Raw genomic sequence first — 18,661 nt, forward strand, 5'->3', positions numbered from 1 at the left:
CCCAGTATCCCTCAAGGCGCGCAATTTAAAATCTTTCGCAAACTAGGCCTATAACTATTTTTCTGCGAATATTTAAAAAAAAAGTTTTGTAGTCGACGTACTATACGTCCACTTGACACCCAACAGACAATTTTAGTCGACGTACAATACATCCAGTCGGTGTTTAAGGGTTAACAAGACAACAACTGTAATGCAACTCTAAATAAACATGCATTAATTATAATAACTAAAATGGGCAAACAGCTGTTTCTTGATTCAGTTGTGCTAGTACTTCTGCTGTCTATACCTGTGTTTTGCTGAGTGGTGGTCATTGATATGGTAAGTGGTTGTTAATTATATGAAGTTGTAATGAATTATTAAAGCCAATAAGTTTTGTAAGCCTGGTTTGTTTAATGATTAACAACTTGTATTTAGTCAGTCAGTGTGTTAAACTACCACTTACTGTGTTTTATCTCTCTCTCTCTCTCTCTCTCTCTCTCTCTCTCTCTCTCTCTCTCTCTCCTGCTGAAAATTTTGAGAGAAAGGCATGAGAGAAATGCACAGTCTCTCTCTCTTTTCTTTTTGAAAATTGCTTACCATGAGAGAAAAGCAAGCGAATGCACAGTAAGTACATAGTTTACCTTATGCCATGCATATAAACACGAACTGAAAAATACATGTCACACTACATTTCTGTACCTTATTAAATGGATGTCAGTAAAAATACTGTACCAGGATAGAGTATGTGCATAGTGTTTGTAACTTATGTTAAAACAAAGATGTTTTTGGTTGACTTATGTATTGTGTAATTTTTGTGTATCTTACAATATCTTGCAAGCATACCCAGTAAGTAGAACCATAGCAGTTAGCTATGTTTTTGTTAGGTTAAAATGTCCAGTACTGTATTGTATGTATATTTTGAAGCTACTCATTTTGCAGGTGTATATCTGAAATTGAATAGGTGAATAAATATTTTGTACTGAATGAAAGTATCAAAATATAAAGTATCGTAATACCAGTTAGGATAGGCTAATAATTATCGCATATGGAATTGCTGTTCATTGGGAGCTAAGCAAGTTACAGTTTTGTGTTGGCTATTAACCAATCTTTGTTACTTGGCAGATTTTGTTACTTACTGGGAGGGGTATGCCAACCCCCCACACACACACACTTAGTCCATTAAGTTAAGGTGTCACTGTATTACCTTTCAAAAACAAAAATTTCTGTCTTTGGTGCTGCCTGGAGATAAGTGGATGTTTTGGGAAGTGATGGCATAGGAATTACGTAAAACAGAATTTCACTGAGGCTCTTTTGAGAAAATTGGTCAAGATGGTCTCTCCTTGTGAGGTGAAAAGAAAAGCAGTTAATATTATTAAGAGTGGTGTAGGTGGAAGTGATATGATGCCTACCAGTGGGAAAGACCCAGAAATCCTGGAGAAAGGGTTTAGATGAGAACTTTGACACTACAGAAATTTGAAGGGAATTTACTAGAATAGGAGAACCTGTTAAGTGTCTTAATATGATGATGGTGATGATGGTACTTGCCTGGCAGAGGACTTCACATTCATAAATACAGTTTGTGTCTAGTCAGTTGTCACCTGTGTGCTTAATGATTTTACAAAAATTTGCTAGTACTGTATTGTGAAAAATATGAACAGGTTTGTATCTTACATTCTCATTGAAACAGACCATGTGTAAAATGTTGTTAGGTTTAGAAATTAACAAAGTTGTAGAGCAGTATGACGAATTTGTTTTTGATATTTTCAGAGTCAGCAAAGATGGCACCCACTATACTGGAGCATTGATTGGAGTTGGTGCTGATTCTCAAACCAGAGGTTCTTTGTATCCTGAAGAAGATATTGAGATTGCCTTTGATGTTGATTTTACTGAAGATGATCTATTGATGGTTTGTACCGTTCTTGTTTTGAAGTTATAACTGACGAATGGTGTACAAATTAACTAGGAGTCTCGCAGCTACGATTTGATATGTAAATACAACACTAACAGTCAACATTCCAGTATTTTTACTTCTTACTGAACACCATATTCTTTGGAAGCTTGAATTTTAAGTCAGTGGCATCTTTTGACTTATTCCAGGGTTCATCTTCTGAATAATATATATAATAATAATAATACTGTAGTAACTTGAGCATTGGGTTTCCCCTCCACACAGTAAAAAGTGATCTGTTGGTGTCCTCAAGGTCTCCAAGAGTTTTTATATAATATACAGCAAATAGCATCAGTTGATGTTATGACTAATTAATGAAAGTTTTTGGACAAGTTCTGTTTGAAACAAGTAGTTTCTCAATTACAGTGTTTGGTTGATTGAAGACTAATATTCGTGTAAGTAACTTACCAAGTAATTACATTGCTATACAGTAGTACCCCGAACTTGCGCGATTTGAGTTGCGGAATTCACAGACAGGTAAACGTTTCATTGGAACCTCCACAAACACGTGAACGTTTGCGAATACTGTATGTTTAATTTTTTATGCAATTTATAAGTTTTCAAGCTTTTATGTGTAAATTAAATAACATTAAATAATAAAAATAATAATTCTCTCTCTCTCTCTCTCTCTCTCTCTCTCTCTCTCTCTCTCTTTTCATAAATAATTTAACTTTCTTTACATAAATAAGGACAAGGACTCTCTCTCTCTCTCTCTCTCTCTCTCTCTCTCTCTCTCTCTCTCTCTCTCTCTCTCTCTCTGTGCCTTGTTACATGTACAATAGAAAATTTTAAATTGATCTAATTTTATCTGTACCATCTACGAACTGTAAATGTGCTAGTGTGGCAAATATTACATTCTAAACCATAGAGACAACTAAGAGTTGTATTAGCCCAAATAAAAAAAAACCCTTTTTGCTCATGAAAAATCATTTCAGAGCAAAGAGAAAGAGATGTACTAGAGTAAAGTAGTTCCTAAAAATGAGGTTGAGAAGACTTCTAAAAATAGCTCGGTCAGAATAGGGGAGAAAGAGAAATAGTATAGTAATCTTCACACCTATATTTTTACGTCAACCATTTATTTCCTTTTTTAAAGGTAATGCATTAAGCTAACTTTTATATTAAATTACAATAACATCAGTTTCATTTAAAAGTTATCTTAATACTTTGGGAGAATGGTTAGGGTCATATTTAGTGTTTAAACTTTAGAAATAAGCATTTATTAGCATTTTTAGAGACCGTGCCAAACTTACTCAAAAATTTGTTTTGCGCGAGGAGTTCTGGAACCTAACCTCGCTTAAGTTCGGGGTATGACTGTACATTCCACTTGTGCAGCAGCTTAAATTTTAGAGTCCATGGTAGTACTCCAGTTGTTTAGTGTAGGTGACCAGTCCCACCCACTAATGGGAATACAGTACTAGGAATGACTTAGCAGGCAACCTCATTCTCTTTCTGCTGCACTCTATGTAAACATGGGGTGTCTGTAGCAGCTTTGTTTATTATTCGCCAGTTGGATAACCGGATTTCGGTGAAATATCGCTGATTTTGAGTAGTCCTCAAACCTACAGCTTTCAGGATCAGTATTTTATTGTTTTGCTATTAAGATCTGATTTTGCAATCAGTTGATTAACTCTCCTTTACCGAGTAGCGTATTATAACGAAAATATTGTGTTCACTACCAAACTGATGTTTTCGGTGGTGAATACATTTCAGCAAGTCTGAAAAAAATAAATGTTTGATAAGGAATTGAGATATTTTTTGTGTTATGGTACTTTGTGTACTTCAAAACAATTGTTGGTAAAGAATTGATTTAGAACATTTTCTTATTATATTTTCCTTTGTAGAGAACTGAAAAAGTGTAAGGACAGAACATAGTAAGGAGAGAAATTACTTACTTTGGTGGCGATGGGCTTTTGGATAAATAGGCTTTCTTGACAGCCAAGAATCGTCGCAGAGCACCCAGGAGCACCCACTAGCTTCGATGCTGAACGCTCAGGAGCCCCCACTAGCTTCCTGAGCTGTTAGCTCGCCTGCTGTCCAGCAACGCTTGGCGCCATCTACAACCTGGGAGCACCCAGTGCCTGGCACCAGCTCCCAATCTTCTGGCGCCAACTCTTACATTAATTTTTTCTCTCCTGCTACTAGCTCTCATATCTTCTCCCATGCCTGGTTCCCTCACTTCCTTCCCGTGCCTTTGCCATTCTTGTGTATGGGTTAACAGAAGTTAACCTTGTGATAGTTTAGTGTTGTCCAGTGGAGGAGGTGATTATCTGGCCTGTCAGTTCTCCTAGACCTAAGTCACCGTTATACTCCCCTGAACCTGGGAAAAGTCATACTGCAAGTCCAGTGGAGGCTGATGGGAAGTCTCCTGGGTACTTGCCCCCTCAATTGAACCTGTTGTCCCAGGTTGCGACAGACAGTCACTGAAAAGGTGTCCTGCCAGAAGTGTAGGGGACAAGGTGACTATCCAGCCCATTGGATCTCCTAGACCAAAGGTCACTGTCCTGCTCCCTAAACTAGGGAGAAAGCATACTTACGGTCCAAGGGGGTCTGAGGGGTTTGCCCCTGGGTAGTTGCCCCCCCTCCCCCCTCAGTCGAGCCTGTTGTCTGATCCCAGTCCTTGGTGGACAACCATTGAAAAGGCATCCAAAAGGATGTGCTTTAGTGATATAGATTCCGGTTTGGAAGTCCACGGCGCTTGTCTCCTCAACTTCCAGTTGTGGAGCGCCAGTATTTGGTGCCAAAACACTCTTCCAGCACCTGAGTACCCAGCAACTTCCAAGCATCCAGTGGCTCCAGAGTGTGCGAGCAGCCAGGGGGGAAGGGGGCGGACACTCCTAGATGGAAGGAAGAAGATATACCAAAGGTCCAAAGGAGGTTGGTTGGGTTTGCCCAGAGGAAGTCACCTCCTTGGTAGAACTTGGTAGAACCTGTCACTCACAGTTCGCATAGTGGAAGACAATCAGACTACCATTGGAAGGGTGTCCCTTTTAGTATCCACCAGTTGTTGTTGGACAAAAAATTAGCCCTAACAAGAGGGGTTGTCAGGTGTTTTTCACGGTGTGTCCCGACTCTTGAAGAGGTGTAGTGACAAGGAGACATCCCCTATTACTTTTCAATGGAACTAGAGATTCTTCTTTCAGCAACATGACAGTCACAGTCTCCGAGCGCCCACTGTTTACTTCTGCACTCTCAGCACTGGTTGCCAGAAGTTCAGCACCAACTCCCAAGTGCCCGACGCCAATTCCCAAACGCTCATTGCTGATCGCAGAATGCTTGGTGCTTACTCAAGAGCATCAATATCTATCCAGTACTTGACTCCTGCCTGTGAACATTTATCACCTGCTCACGGACAGTTTTTTTTTAGAACACACTGTTGTTCTTTCTTGGGCGCCAGTTCCCGATTGAACGCCTGGGTATGGGTTTTTTCAAGTGACTGGTGCCAGTTCCCAATAACCTGGTACCAATTCTTCAGTCTAAGTCTCCGCATCTGAACACCATGTGGAGAACATTAGTCTTCATGTAGAGAGGCCCCTTTTCAGTACCGGGCACCCCCTCCTTGACAGTTAGTGTCTTAAGAGTCATGTCCTTTGCAGATGACATTTATGTCCAGTATTTTTGAGCTTTGTGAAGAAAGTTCTCTTCTTTTAGACAGCAGAAGCACTGGTTAAAAAGATAGAAGACTTCCAGTTTTTAGTTTTTTAGTTGAGAGACATTGCCTCGTTTTGTCTCTGAGTTGTGTCCTGTGTTGGTAAGGACAATTGAGATGTCTTATAGGGATCTCTGCTCTTTACTTTGAAACCTCAAGAAGAGAAAACTCTGGTGCTCTTTTACTGCTGAGGGAGTCACACAATGGCATTCAGCCTTGTTATTTTCGCCTCCAGGCCTACATATCCTCTTCCCTCAGGACACAGTTGAGAGAACTGTCCTGCAGAACGGTTTGACTCAGTCTGTCAAACCCACAGTTATGCCTGTGCTACGCTTCCGTGTTTCCACATGTCTTTGTCCTGTACGTAGTGTTATTGAGTCCGTTATAATCGAGTCTGCTCAAATGTCCAAGTGTCTACAGACTGTCAAAGAGTCCACAGGGTCGACAGCTAGTCTGCATGGTGGTCTGCGAGTCGGGACGAGGATCTGCAAGTTCCCTCGGTTGTCTGTGAGACCACATAGTAGTTGGCGAATCTGCACGGCCCGCAATGCCCCTTTTTTCCTCTTAGAATAGAAGACAAAATTCAGGATAGAGATGAACAAAACAATCCTGTCATTCACTCTCCAAGGGCATTTGGATGAAGACCTGAGTTATGTAGGAAGTATACTTCCATGTCCTTGCCGGACTCTTGGAGCATCTCAAGTCCGTCTGGCAGGACAGAGTCTTCTGGTGCAAGGATCTGTGTGTTGGCCTCTCTACGGCAACCTACTCTCAAGTTGTCACTCCTCTAGCATTTGACTTCATGTTCTGGAATGTTATTTTTTACCTGGACAACTGACTTCTTCGATTACCTTTGAAGGAAAATGCTAGGAGTATTTCTAACATTTGGGACAGGGAAATGCAGCTGGACACTTTGTTTATCCCCTTAGCCCTGAATTAGGCTGGATATACAGTAATGGCTGTCTGAATGTAAACCACTGGAAGGGAAGTGCCTTCATACTACAAACCCAGACTTAGTTTTCCATTCAAATGTCCAGGATCTGGATTGGGGAACCAGGTAGTTTCCGGGGCACAGCCCTGGCAAGAACAAAATCTCATCTCTTACGATTTCAATGCTTATCGACCTTGTTGCACTCCTAGACTGTGGTAATCCTGTCACAAGACCACAGTCCTAAGTACTGTATGTTCTCATCTCTGCCAGATAGCCAAAAGCTTTGCACTCACGGCTTCAATGCTTCTCGACCCTTTTTCACACCTAGACTGTGGTTATCTTGGTTCAAGACCACAGTCCTGAAGCATATGGAGAAGAAGGAAGCAAGGAGACTCACTCTCTCTCTCCAGTCAGCAGAGAACTCCTACGAAGGGCATATCAAATCAAGTTCTCCAGTCACTCGGCTTTCAGGGCACACTAATTATGGTGGAAACACTGAAGAGGCATGTCCTTCCAGCCAAGTGGACCTTGGATTCCCTGGTCTGGCAGAATCTGTGGAATCTATGGGACAGGCTGATTATGGCTGGTTTGCTGCCTCAAGGAACCGTTGCCTTCCTCATTTCGTTCTCCAATCCTAGACCCTCTTGCTCAGGCAACTGACGCCATGCTGCAAGTTGAGTCCAACCTGGACCTTTAACACTCTTCCGCACTCTAATTTCATCAAGGAAGGGCTGAACAAGTTTTCAGGTTCATCACAACATAACGATGACACTCTTAACTCTGTTCTGGACCATGAATATTGGTTCCTGAACCAGATGTGGTTGTTGATGGACTCTACAACTCCTTCCACAATCCATATCAACTGACAACCTCACTTCAGAAGATAGCACTAAAGGGTGGACTACTCTTTTCTCAGACAGATTTACAGACTGTCCAGGAGCTTGCCTGGAAGAATTGAACTTTTCAAAACCGACTGTAGAGACTGTTGCAAGATGCAGACAGCAGTCTTCTTGCCAAGTACTCCAATCTAAGAAGGCAGTCTTGTGTCAATGGTGTAACGGGTATAACATCTCGCCTGCAAATTCCTCTGTAGCTCAGATAATGGAACTCCTCCTATACCTGAGGACCACCAAGGGGACACACTTCATCCACCTTCAAGGGGCCATAGAGCAGTGCTAGACTTAATATGTAAACACAAAGGTCTAGTTTTATCAGTATGTAAACACAAATGTCTTGTTTTATCTTCTAACCAAGATCTTAGTGACCTATGAAGTCTGTTGAGACTTCCAAGGCAGGGAGGAGCCTACTCCCTATGTTATTCCCACCTTGAAATGGCTAGTGATAAAAAGGCAGTACAGTATAGTGATAGCATTTTTTTGATGAGTTTGGAAGACTACAGTAGTCATCCTATGAGAGATTTATTTATGTAGGTTGGAATGAAATTGTTTGAACTAATGCTTTGCTGGAAAAGGATAGTTGCTGGAAGTAAGGGATGCTACCCGAAATACTGCCTTTTGGTAATTATATGACAACCTAGAATAGAATGTACCCAGCATAACAAACATTCATATCCAAACCCAATTAACCCTTAACCCTTAAACGCCGACCCTCTATTTACAAAAGCGTCTGCCGTATGCCGGCGTCGTTTGAGAGTTAGCGCCGAAGAGGAAAGAAAGTTTTTTCAAAAAATCACAGCACGCTTAGTTTTTAAGATTAAGAGTTTGTTTTGGGCTCCTTTTTTTTTCATTGTCTGAAGTTCAGTATGCAACCATCAAAAATGAAAAAATATTATCATATATAAATATTGGAATATATGACAGCGCAAAAAAAAAAATTTTTCATATATAATTGTGTACAAATCGTGCTGTGAACAAAACGGTTAAATCTAATGAGGTTTTTTTTCGTCGTATTGTACACTAAATTGCGATGATTTTGGTATATAACAAATTGTAAAACAATCAAAGCAAGACAGAGAAAATATTATCACAAAATGATGCATGAATTCGTAACACGGACGTAAAAAAATAGTTTTTTCAAAAATTCACCATAAATCAAAATATTGTGCTAGAGACTTCTCGTTTGTTGCAAAATGAAGGTAAATGATTGAATGTTATTGGAATGTAAGAGTTTTAGCTTAAAATTGCATTTTTCGACCATTTCCTTCGAGTCAAAGTCAACCAAAGGTTGAAATTTTGGCACTTATCGTTATTTATATGAAAATATTGCAAAACTCATAAAAGCTACAACCATGAGTTATTTTTTGTTGTATTGTACATAAAGTTGCGCACATTTTCATGTATAACACTTTATGTAACGCCTAATAGAAAATGGTGCAAAAATTACGACAAGGTGACTAAAGAAATTCTGAGATTTTCAGCTGAGTTAGCACGTGCTAAGGTAAGAAGAAAGGTTTTTCAAAAATTCACCATAAATCGAAATATTGTGCTAGAGACTTCTCGTTTGTTGAAAAATGAAGGCAGATGATTGAATATTACTAGAATGTTAAAAGAGTTTTAGCTTACAATTGCATTTTTCAACCATTTCGGTCGAGTCAAAGTTGACTGAATTTTGAAATTCTGGCACTTACCATGATTTATATGAAAATATTTCAAAACTGATAAAAGCAAGAACCATGAGTTATTTTTTGTTGTATTGTACACTCGGCAAGAAAAGTGAGGATACAATTTTCATTCGATTTCGTTCATCGAATTTTAATTTTTTTCTTACAGAAAACACATAATCTCGGTAAACTTACTCTAGAATATGAAAATACAATGCAAATTATATCATATATGTTAAATCTGCAAAACAAAAACGTTCAGATACTTAAAAACACCATGCATGTCCGAAGTAATCAGAATTTCTCAGATGACTTCGTTCATAGAGATCTAAAAGATAGTATATGGATATCTCGGTGTAGTACTGTTTATCAGAACGGCAATATTTACTCGTTTTCCGTTATGAACAGGCTTATTATTGCATCATCATACGAGGTAATGATAATTTCTTTAATTTTTACACATTCATATTTGTATATCACAGTGTTAAATGTCAGCTGGAATTGATGGCAGTAAATGTTGTGACAGGTAGGGCAGGTTGACACAATCTATTTAAATCTGCAAGAGGGTTCTCTATGATGTGCGGAGTACCGGGATAACTTCGGCGGGAAAACACAAGTAACTGGATGTTTCTTAACGTTGCCATAGTCTCTCTCTCTCTCTCTCTCTCTCTCTCTCTCTCTCTCTCTCTCTCTCTCTCTCTCTCTCTCTCTCTCTCCATTGCTAAAACATACTGTACAAATATAGTATCGCTCAATCTCTAAAATAAAAAAAAAAAAAATGAAATGAGTAGCTCTACATGTAGGCCTAGGCTTCTCTCTCTCTCTCTCTCTCTCTCTCTCTCTCTCTCTCTCTCTCTCTCTCTCTCTCTCTCTCTCTCTCTCTCTGGTGCGGATTTACATTGAGGCTAATGAGGCTGCAGCCTCAGGCAAATGGGTACTGAGGGGGCCCCGATGAGGCGATGATTAGAAAATAAATCAATAAAATAAATGGTAATAGTACATTCACGAGACTTGTTTTTCTGTTGCTCAACTTTGTAATGGAATTACCTCTTTTTTAATACAGTATGGTACAGCATAATAGATCAATGGCTTCAATGTAAATTAAACGCAGAACCTGCCGAAACATGACACTAACTACTACTGTTCATATCGAAACATGTACTAAAACAAAATATGATAAATGTGTACGTGTCTGTTAAAAAGGCCCTGACCTGAAGTAGCCTCAGGCCCCAAGTACTGCTCTACTCTCTAGTCTCTCTCTCTCTCTCTCTCTCTCTCTCTCTCTCTCTCATTGCTAAAACATACTGTACAAATATAGTATCACTCAATCTCTAAAAGAAAAATAAATAATGAAATAAGTAGCTCTACATATAGGCCTAGGCTTACACAACAGCAACTCTCTCTCTCTCTCTCTCTCTCTCTCTCTCTCTCTCTCTCTCTCTCTCTCTCTCTCTCTCTCTCTCTCTCTCTCTCTCTCTCTCTCTCTCTCTCTCTCTCTCTCTCTCTCTCCATAACATTGCATTCGTTCCTTTATTGTTCCCCAAGTTTTTCGTTGGACATTGCTCAAATTTAACTCTTGATTTCATTATGGAAGATCGTGTTTCCGATTATGCAAGCATTCTGTTCATTGTGGTGTCATAAATTCATATGTGCAAGGTTACTTCGTAGGTTTTGTGGAGAAATGTTTATTTGGCTCAGAACTGTCGCTGCAAATTGCAACTTGAACGAATACTGTAAAGCTTACTACTGCATTTAAGTATCAATGATTTCAGAACCGTAGAATATGATTGAAAGTTGTGGGAGGTCAAGCAAAAAACAAGCACAATGAGACTGAAGCTCCTCCCCTTTCTAAAGTTGCCAGATGTCTCATTATTTAGCACTTTATGTCCGAAGATTAAAAAAACTGTATCCTCACTTTTCTTGCCGAGTGTACATGAAATTGCGCACATTTTCATGTATAACACTGTATGTAACGCCTAATGGAAAACGGTGCAAAATTTACGACAAGGTGACTAAAGAAATTCTGAGATTTTCAGCCGAGTTAGCGCGTGCTGAGGTAAGGAAAAACTTTTTTGAAAAATCCACCATAAATCGAAATATTGTGCTAGAGACTTCTTGTTTGTTGCAAAATGAAGGTAAATGATTGAATATTACTAGAATGTTAAGAGTTTTAGCTTACAATTGCATTTTTTTACCATTTCGGTCGAGTCAGAGTTGACCGAAGGTTGAAATTTGGCACTTATTGTGATTATATGAAAATATGTCAAAATTGATAAAAGCTACAACCACGAGTTATTTTTTGTTGTATTCTACATGAAATTGCGCACATTTTCATATATAAAAATTTATGTAGTGGCTAATAGAAAACGATGCAAAATTTACGACAATGACTATAGAATTTCTGAGATTTTCAGCAGAGTTAGCTGATGCTTTCTTTTGGGAGAAGAAAGAAATTCGCGCATGCGCAGCTGGGTCACGCTTGTAAACAAAACAACAGCATGATCCGTGAACTCCCAGCATCCCTCAAGGCGTGTGATTTAAAATTTTTTGCAAACTAGGCCTATAAATATTTTTCCGCGAATATTTCAAAAAACTTTTTGTAGTCAACGTATTTTACGCCCACTTGGCACCCGACAGACAATTTTTGTCGACGTAAAATACATCCAGTTGGCATTAAAGGGTTAATAAACTACTAGCATTAAATGTGGTTGAACCCTTTTATTCTGATGTCTTTATAAGTGCAAATAAGGTATTGTATATTTTGACTGAGTAGGATAAATCTTCTATGAATACTCCGTTGCCACTATAAAAACTTAATAACCAGCTTAACTCTGATGCATGTTGGGAAGATTTATAAAATATAATCTGTCACACTCTAAAATATAGTCTGTCACATAAGGTTAAAGATTATTTAATAGAAAAATGATTTGATATCCATAATGACCATTATTTCCCAACAGATAAATCAAGTTCGCTTCCTAATGAACATAATGATTGATGAAGGGGAGGAAATGCCAGCTGACAAGCAATTAAGACTTCAGAAGCAGCTAAGGCTCCTTGTATTTCGGTAAGGACTTTGAAGTAGCATAAAATTTAGAGGTCTTTTCACTGACTATTGTTACTCTAAAGTTGTGCATGCAACTGAACAGCAATTTTGTAACTGAATTTTTTGGTATCATTGTTCATTAGTAGGAATATAACATAGTTACACAGTACTTAGTTTCATTATTTTCTCTTTTATTTATTTTTTTTACATGGCTTGGATCATAGATCTTGCATGAGAAGCCAGGGACAGCTTGTCAAATATTTCCCTAAAGTGTACAAATCAATGCCTGGTTTTGTTTCTTTTTACTTTAAGAGGACACCTAAACAAGAGTATTTGCTCCATTTAGCTATTTGATCTTATTAAAGTTGCTTGGTTTCAGTTCTCCATCACCTTTAGGTGTTCAGGCAAACATCAGTCAGGTTTCTGCAGCCCCCCACCACAGCCCCCACACTGCAGCAGTAACTGACTGTGATACAGAGCCAATGATTTTTCATTCCTTGTGGAGGAGTGAACTCTTGACATCTGCGTAGAAAGCAAAGACACTAACCAGTATACCAGTGACCTGATCATATTCCTCATCCACCTTGTAACCCATGGTTGCACTTACTGTCTCATAGCCACCTGCCATTTTCATCTTTGGCTTAGACAGCTAAGTCACTTAAGCACATTCCTATTTCAACTCTCTCTACCACCCCACACCTGACACCAGAATTTAACTCAATCCCAGTGTCCCAATGAGAGTCAAAAGTGACATTTTTACATTTATTAGCAAGCATTTTACAATATTTACAAGAGGAGTGGGGGTACCAATGCGCAATTGTCTCAAACCAGCATAATTAAAATGCACAGACACAAATAATATTTTATATATATATATATATATATATATATATATATATATATATATATATATATATATATATATATATATATACAGTATATACATGTATATATATGTATATATATATATATATATATATATATATATATATATATATATATATATATAATATATATATATATTTTTTTTTATATGTTTCCTGGTGCAGGTAGATTTTAAATCTCGAAATTCATTACTTTACTCTACAATGACCTTGTAAGATAACCAGTAGCATATAAAACAGAAAACAAAAGGGGGTTATACAGGAGCTTAGGGCTCTTTCTCAAAGGGAAGATGTGAAACACATGGGTACAAAAATATATATATTTACATAACAGACAAGATCAAAGGGAAATGAGTTAAATAAAAGTTAAATTGCTGCTGCAGTTGAAAGTCCTCCCAAAGGTGGGGAGAAAAGCTTGTGAATGCCAGGAACGCGGACCAAGGAGAATTCTGCTACGATTGTCCTTCTGAAATGATATGGGACACAAGTTACAATCTAAGGCTGGAATTGGGGAATGCTTTCTACTCGAGGGTGCGCTGAGGGCGCCAAGGACAACCTTGAGGCTTGACTAGTGACTTGATTAAGGGGGGCAGTGAACAAGTGGGCCAGGATTGAACCAAGAAATTCAGGGGACAGCCAAGATACGGGCCCAGAAGTCTAATGAATGCACAAGGGCAAAAGTAACGTGACTAAGCAACTCTTTCAGGGTACTTTACCGTCCCACAGGAGTGTCTAGCGTTGGTGTTGACACCGGGGCTTCGTTCCAGTCCTTCCCAAAGGCGTCAGTAAGGGGTCCACAAGTGTGTGTAGACAAAGGCCTCCCCACCAAAGATGTACACGTGGCTCATAGATCGGTGGAGTGATGGAGGGGCGCCCTTGTGATGATAAGGGCCGCAGTTGAAGTTCGGCTCACTCTGGGATTGCACTTCACCGCTTGCAAAAGATACTGGCCACGTGGTTGGGTTACAAAGCAAGGGGCAGCAGTCCACGTGGCGGCGAAGAGAGGCGGGGCGGGGAGACATCTGAACTTGTAAATGGAATTTTAGAAAAAATGTAAATTGATGATCCACAAAAGAAAATAACACTTGAACACGCTAATGTAATACTTTCAGTAATCATATTATACAATGGAATGTAAATGGTCTACAGACCAGATTACATTTGGGAGAAATACAACAATCACTAAAGGAGTATGAACCAATGATACTATGTTTACAGCATGTCAACAAAACAATATCAACAATATGTAAATACACCTTAGTATCTACACCTAGAGAAGAAGGAAATTTAGGTACTGCTATATATGTACATAACAAAGTATGTTATGATAGAGTACTTGTAAACTTTACTGACTTGCAAATATCAAGTGTTAAAATACAAATAAATGATAATTAAATAATTTATATAACCAACCTAATAAAAATTACGACATTGATAAACTTAAAAAAGATTTACTAAACAATACCAAGGATCCTACATTAATAGTAGGTGATTTTAGTGCTCACAACCCAATATGGGACTGTAATTGTACAGACGCAAATAGAACAGGTAGTAAAATACAAGAGTTATACAAGCTGTATAAATGACGAAATTAGCACATATTTTTCAAAAGTACATGGAACATTTTTCTCAGTAGACTTAACTCTATGTACAAGTATAGTTGACAGATGAGACTGGAATACAGTTGATGATGACTTGCACACCAGTGATTATTTCCCAATATTAATTTCCTTATTACAAAATAATCTTGCAAAACATGTCCCTCAATATAACATTTATAAAGCAGATTGGGAGTGATATGAAATGCACACTAGAAATATCCCACCATTTGAATATTTAAAAGACCATAATGAAACTAATAAATTTCTTGTTGATTTCATTAAAAATGCTGCTGATAAAGCAATGCCAAAATCAAAACCCCACCCAACAAAACATAAAGTTCTATGGTGGTCCGATAAGTTAACGGGATTAATAAATATAAAACACTCAGTAGGGAGACAATTAGATAATTTGAATAGGAAGTTCAGTAAAATAGATAAAGCATTACCGATATTAGAAGGAACTTTACAAAAAGTGACTATATTATTACTAGAAATTGGTACATTAAAACCTGTATACAACAAAATATCTGCAAAATTTAAAAAAGAAGTAATTCAAGGAAGACTCATTCCATGGAGGAAATACATATCAGATCTCTCTAATAATACTCCCATACAAAAAATATGGGAAAAATTCAGGAAAATAAATGGTACCCATGTTAAACCACCTAGACATGCCATACTAAAAGATGGGAAAAGAACACTTGATCCAAAAGAAATATATAAGTAATATAATAGGAGAAAATTTAGCAAGTGTAAGTAGTGATAAAAATTTAGATGAACACTTCCACACAAAGAAAAATAAAATAGAATTAGTAACAGTAAATTTTGAAACAATAGAAGATATATATTATAATAGAAAATTTAATATGGACGAGTTGGGATTATGCTCTGTTCAACAGCAATAAATCTGCTCGTGGAGGTGACAATATTTGTTTTGAGATGATCTGCCACTTAGCACCTTTGGCAAAGTTACTTACTAGAGTTTTATAATCATTTATGGCTTCGAAATTTATTTCCTAATGAATGGCATAAAGCTATAATAATTCCTATCCCCAAACCTGGAAAGGATCCCAGTAATGTAAATAATTACAGACAATTTTCTTTAACAAGCTGCTTATGCAGATTGTTAGAGAAAATGTTTAATGGTTGACTAACATGGCACATTCAAGAAAATAAAATTTTGACTCACACTCAGTTTGCATCACAGTGTAACAGATCTACATTAGATTCTCGCTAAAAGGATTGTGACAAAGGAAAAATCTATTTCTGGGGAGAGACCTGTGTCACCCGGTGAAATAACCTTTCAGCACTTATTTCTAGGTAAAGCTATTGCTAAATATACCAGAGAAAAGCTAAAAAGCTAAGCCGGAGTTACTACCCCCGGTGCGAGCTCCATGAAATGGAGTCGTGTATGAGAAAGGGTGAGATTGTCACAATCACAGGCCTCCGCCCTGTAAACATTCCCAATGTCAAAAGTCCCACCGAGTGAGGTGCCGTTACAAACCCCCGCACCACTCGCGGACTGTAAACAAACCAGCATCACCCACATTCCACATTAGCACCCCATCCTGGAATGGTATTTTACCAGGGGGGGAAAGAAGGAATCATGGGAGGGTCACCGGGTGACACAGGTCTCTCCCCAGAAATAGATTTTTCCTTTGTCAAAATCCTTTTTCTGGGTTTTCCGACCTGTGTCACCCGGTGAAATAATAACAGAGAAATCAAAATACCATCCTGAAACAAAAGGGAGACTTGTAGAGGAAAGTAATAAAACTAAATTTCCACAAGAGTTTTAATTATCCCAGTAGCAAGATGTGGTATTAAGATATAATAATGATATAATAAATATACTTAATTTTAATACAATATTAAAAGGTACATGAATACAAAATCATCCTTAGGTTAATGAGTACATAAAAGTGAAAATTTAGGTACTAATCATATACTTAAAACTAAGGTGGGGAAACTATGTCCCACAAGATAATACATGTAACATTTAAATTAAACAAATAGACAGGACAAAACTATGACATGGTCAGGAGAAAGGCTGTGAAGCATGCCTGACCTGGAGATGACCGAAGGGGAATAAATGAGGCAGGTAGGAGGGAGGAGAGTGACTGAGTACTAAGAAGAATTAAACTGGGGGGAACGATGTTCCCTGCCGCCACTGTAGTGAATTTCAGAGCTTCTAGTGATTTCAGGTAGTGGCGTTTAAAAACTACGGAGACTTCCACCCGTGTATTTTGAAAGATCCTCGAAATTCATATAATGAAAATAGTTAGTGGAGGTGGCCACTGCTCTAATGTCATGTACTTTTGGGACTGAATCTGGGTTTGCATGTTTAATGAAATACAGGATCTGTTGCCTAATGGCTTTCAAAGAGATGGTTCCTCCCCCTTCCCTTACAAACAGAGGCCCGGAAGTTATGTGTGAGGTCCTGTCTAAATAGGCTTTCAGGGTAAAGACTGGGCATAAAGACAGGTCCTGTGGGAGGGGGATGACCTTCCAGGGAGACCACCTATCTCGAGGATCTTCATTTTTAACTAGGAACTTAGGGTGAGGAGCTAGCAACACTTCTCCTGATGGAAGGAAATCAACATGATTGGGTTCTCTAGACAGGGCAGACAGTTCAGAAATTCTAGCACCTGAAGCTAAACTAATCAAAAATAAGGTCTTCCTCAATAAGTTAGTGAAAGAGCAATTATGATTATCTATTTCTGAGGCTAACTGAACCAGGAAACTGAATGTGGGCGGGTTACTGGTCTTAAACGAGCACAGGCTTTAGGGATAGACGAAAAATAAGAGTCTGTTAAGATAATCTTAAACCCGTGTAAAAATATCTTTTTCAAAGCTGATTTTGCTGTAGTAATGGTACTTGAGGCCAGACCTTTCTCAAATAATGACCTAAAAATGAAATAGCTAAATTAGTGGTCATTACAGTAGCTTCAGATTCTTTTAAGAAGAGTGCTAATTTCTTAACTGCTGAGTCATATTGTCTAAGAGTGGATTCCCTTTATCTGATTCTAGGAACAAAGTGTTAATAGGATCAATATTAGCATCCTTCTGAGCTGCAAACTTCATGAAATCCACAAAGCCAGGGCATTCTGAATTCTTGAGGAAGCTGACACAGTCTGAGTTTGTACTATTTGCGTCAGTTTTGGGTTGGGAATTTGCAAACACCGAAGCTTCAGCTCTAGAAGAAGTGGAAACCAGTTGCTCTTCGGCCAGTTGGGAGCTACTAGGGCTATCTGACCCTTGAATGTCCTGAGCTTGTGAAGGACTTTCAGTAACAGGTTTACTGGAGGAAAGAGGTAGATCCTTTTCCACTTGTTCCAATCTATGGACATTGCATCTGTGGAGTGAGCTAGAGGGTCCAGGTTGGGAGCAACATAACAAGGTAGTTTGTGGTTGCATTCTGTTGCAAAAGAGATCTACTTTGAGACCCGGAACTTGATTGCAAATCCATTTGAATGAAGTTTTGTCCAGGGACCATTCCGACTCCAGCGGAGTTGTCCTGGATAGGAGTCTGCAATGACATTCTGGACCCCTGCAAGGTGGGTAGCAGACAGATGCCACGGTGTTTGTTTGCTAGAGAGAATATTGCTATCATAACCTGGTTGATCCGACTCGACTTGGAACCTCCCCTGTTTAAACAGTGTACTACTACTGCGCTGTCCAGGACCAATCTTATATGAATCAGATTGTTCGGACGCAGTTTCTTCAGGGTTAGAAAGACTGCCATAGCTTCCAGAACATTGATATGAAACTGATGGAACATGGTAGACCAAGTCCCCTGTACCTTCTTGTGTTGGGAGTATCCTCCCCACCCGCTTAGGGAACCGTCTGTGTGAATCACTAGAGATGGCGGAGGAAACTGAAGAGGCACTGACTTCGATAAGCTCTTGACAGTCGTCCAAGGCCGGAGTCTCTTCTTTAAAATCGGCGGAATCAGAGATATTTTGTCTCTGAACCTGACATTGGCTCGACTCCGCCATACCCTGTTTATGTCTTTCAGTTTGGATTTCAAAAGAAGATCCGTCACTGAAGAGAACCTAAGACTCTTTCT

At 38.7% G+C, this 18,661-nt stretch overlaps 1 protein-coding gene across 10 annotated transcripts in view; it reads left to right on the forward strand.

Annotated features, from left to right (window-relative positions):
- Positions 1-18,661, forward strand: part of spn-E (spindle E) — a 437,239-nt gene that overhangs the window by 326,994 nt on the left and 91,584 nt on the right. For all 10 annotated transcript variants that reach the window (XM_067091862.1, XM_067091856.1, XM_067091855.1 and 7 more), the window contains 2 exons: positions 1,747-1,885; positions 12,025-12,131. In XM_067091862.1, the coding sequence (XP_066947963.1) occupies positions 1,747-1,885; positions 12,025-12,131 (246 nt within the window). The remainder of the gene's footprint in view (positions 1-1,746; positions 1,886-12,024; positions 12,132-18,661) is intronic.

This window comes from Macrobrachium rosenbergii, chromosome 48 (assembly GCF_040412425.1).
Source record: "Macrobrachium rosenbergii isolate ZJJX-2024 chromosome 48, ASM4041242v1, whole genome shotgun sequence".
Lineage (NCBI taxonomy): Eukaryota > Metazoa > Arthropoda > Malacostraca > Decapoda > Palaemonidae > Macrobrachium > Macrobrachium rosenbergii.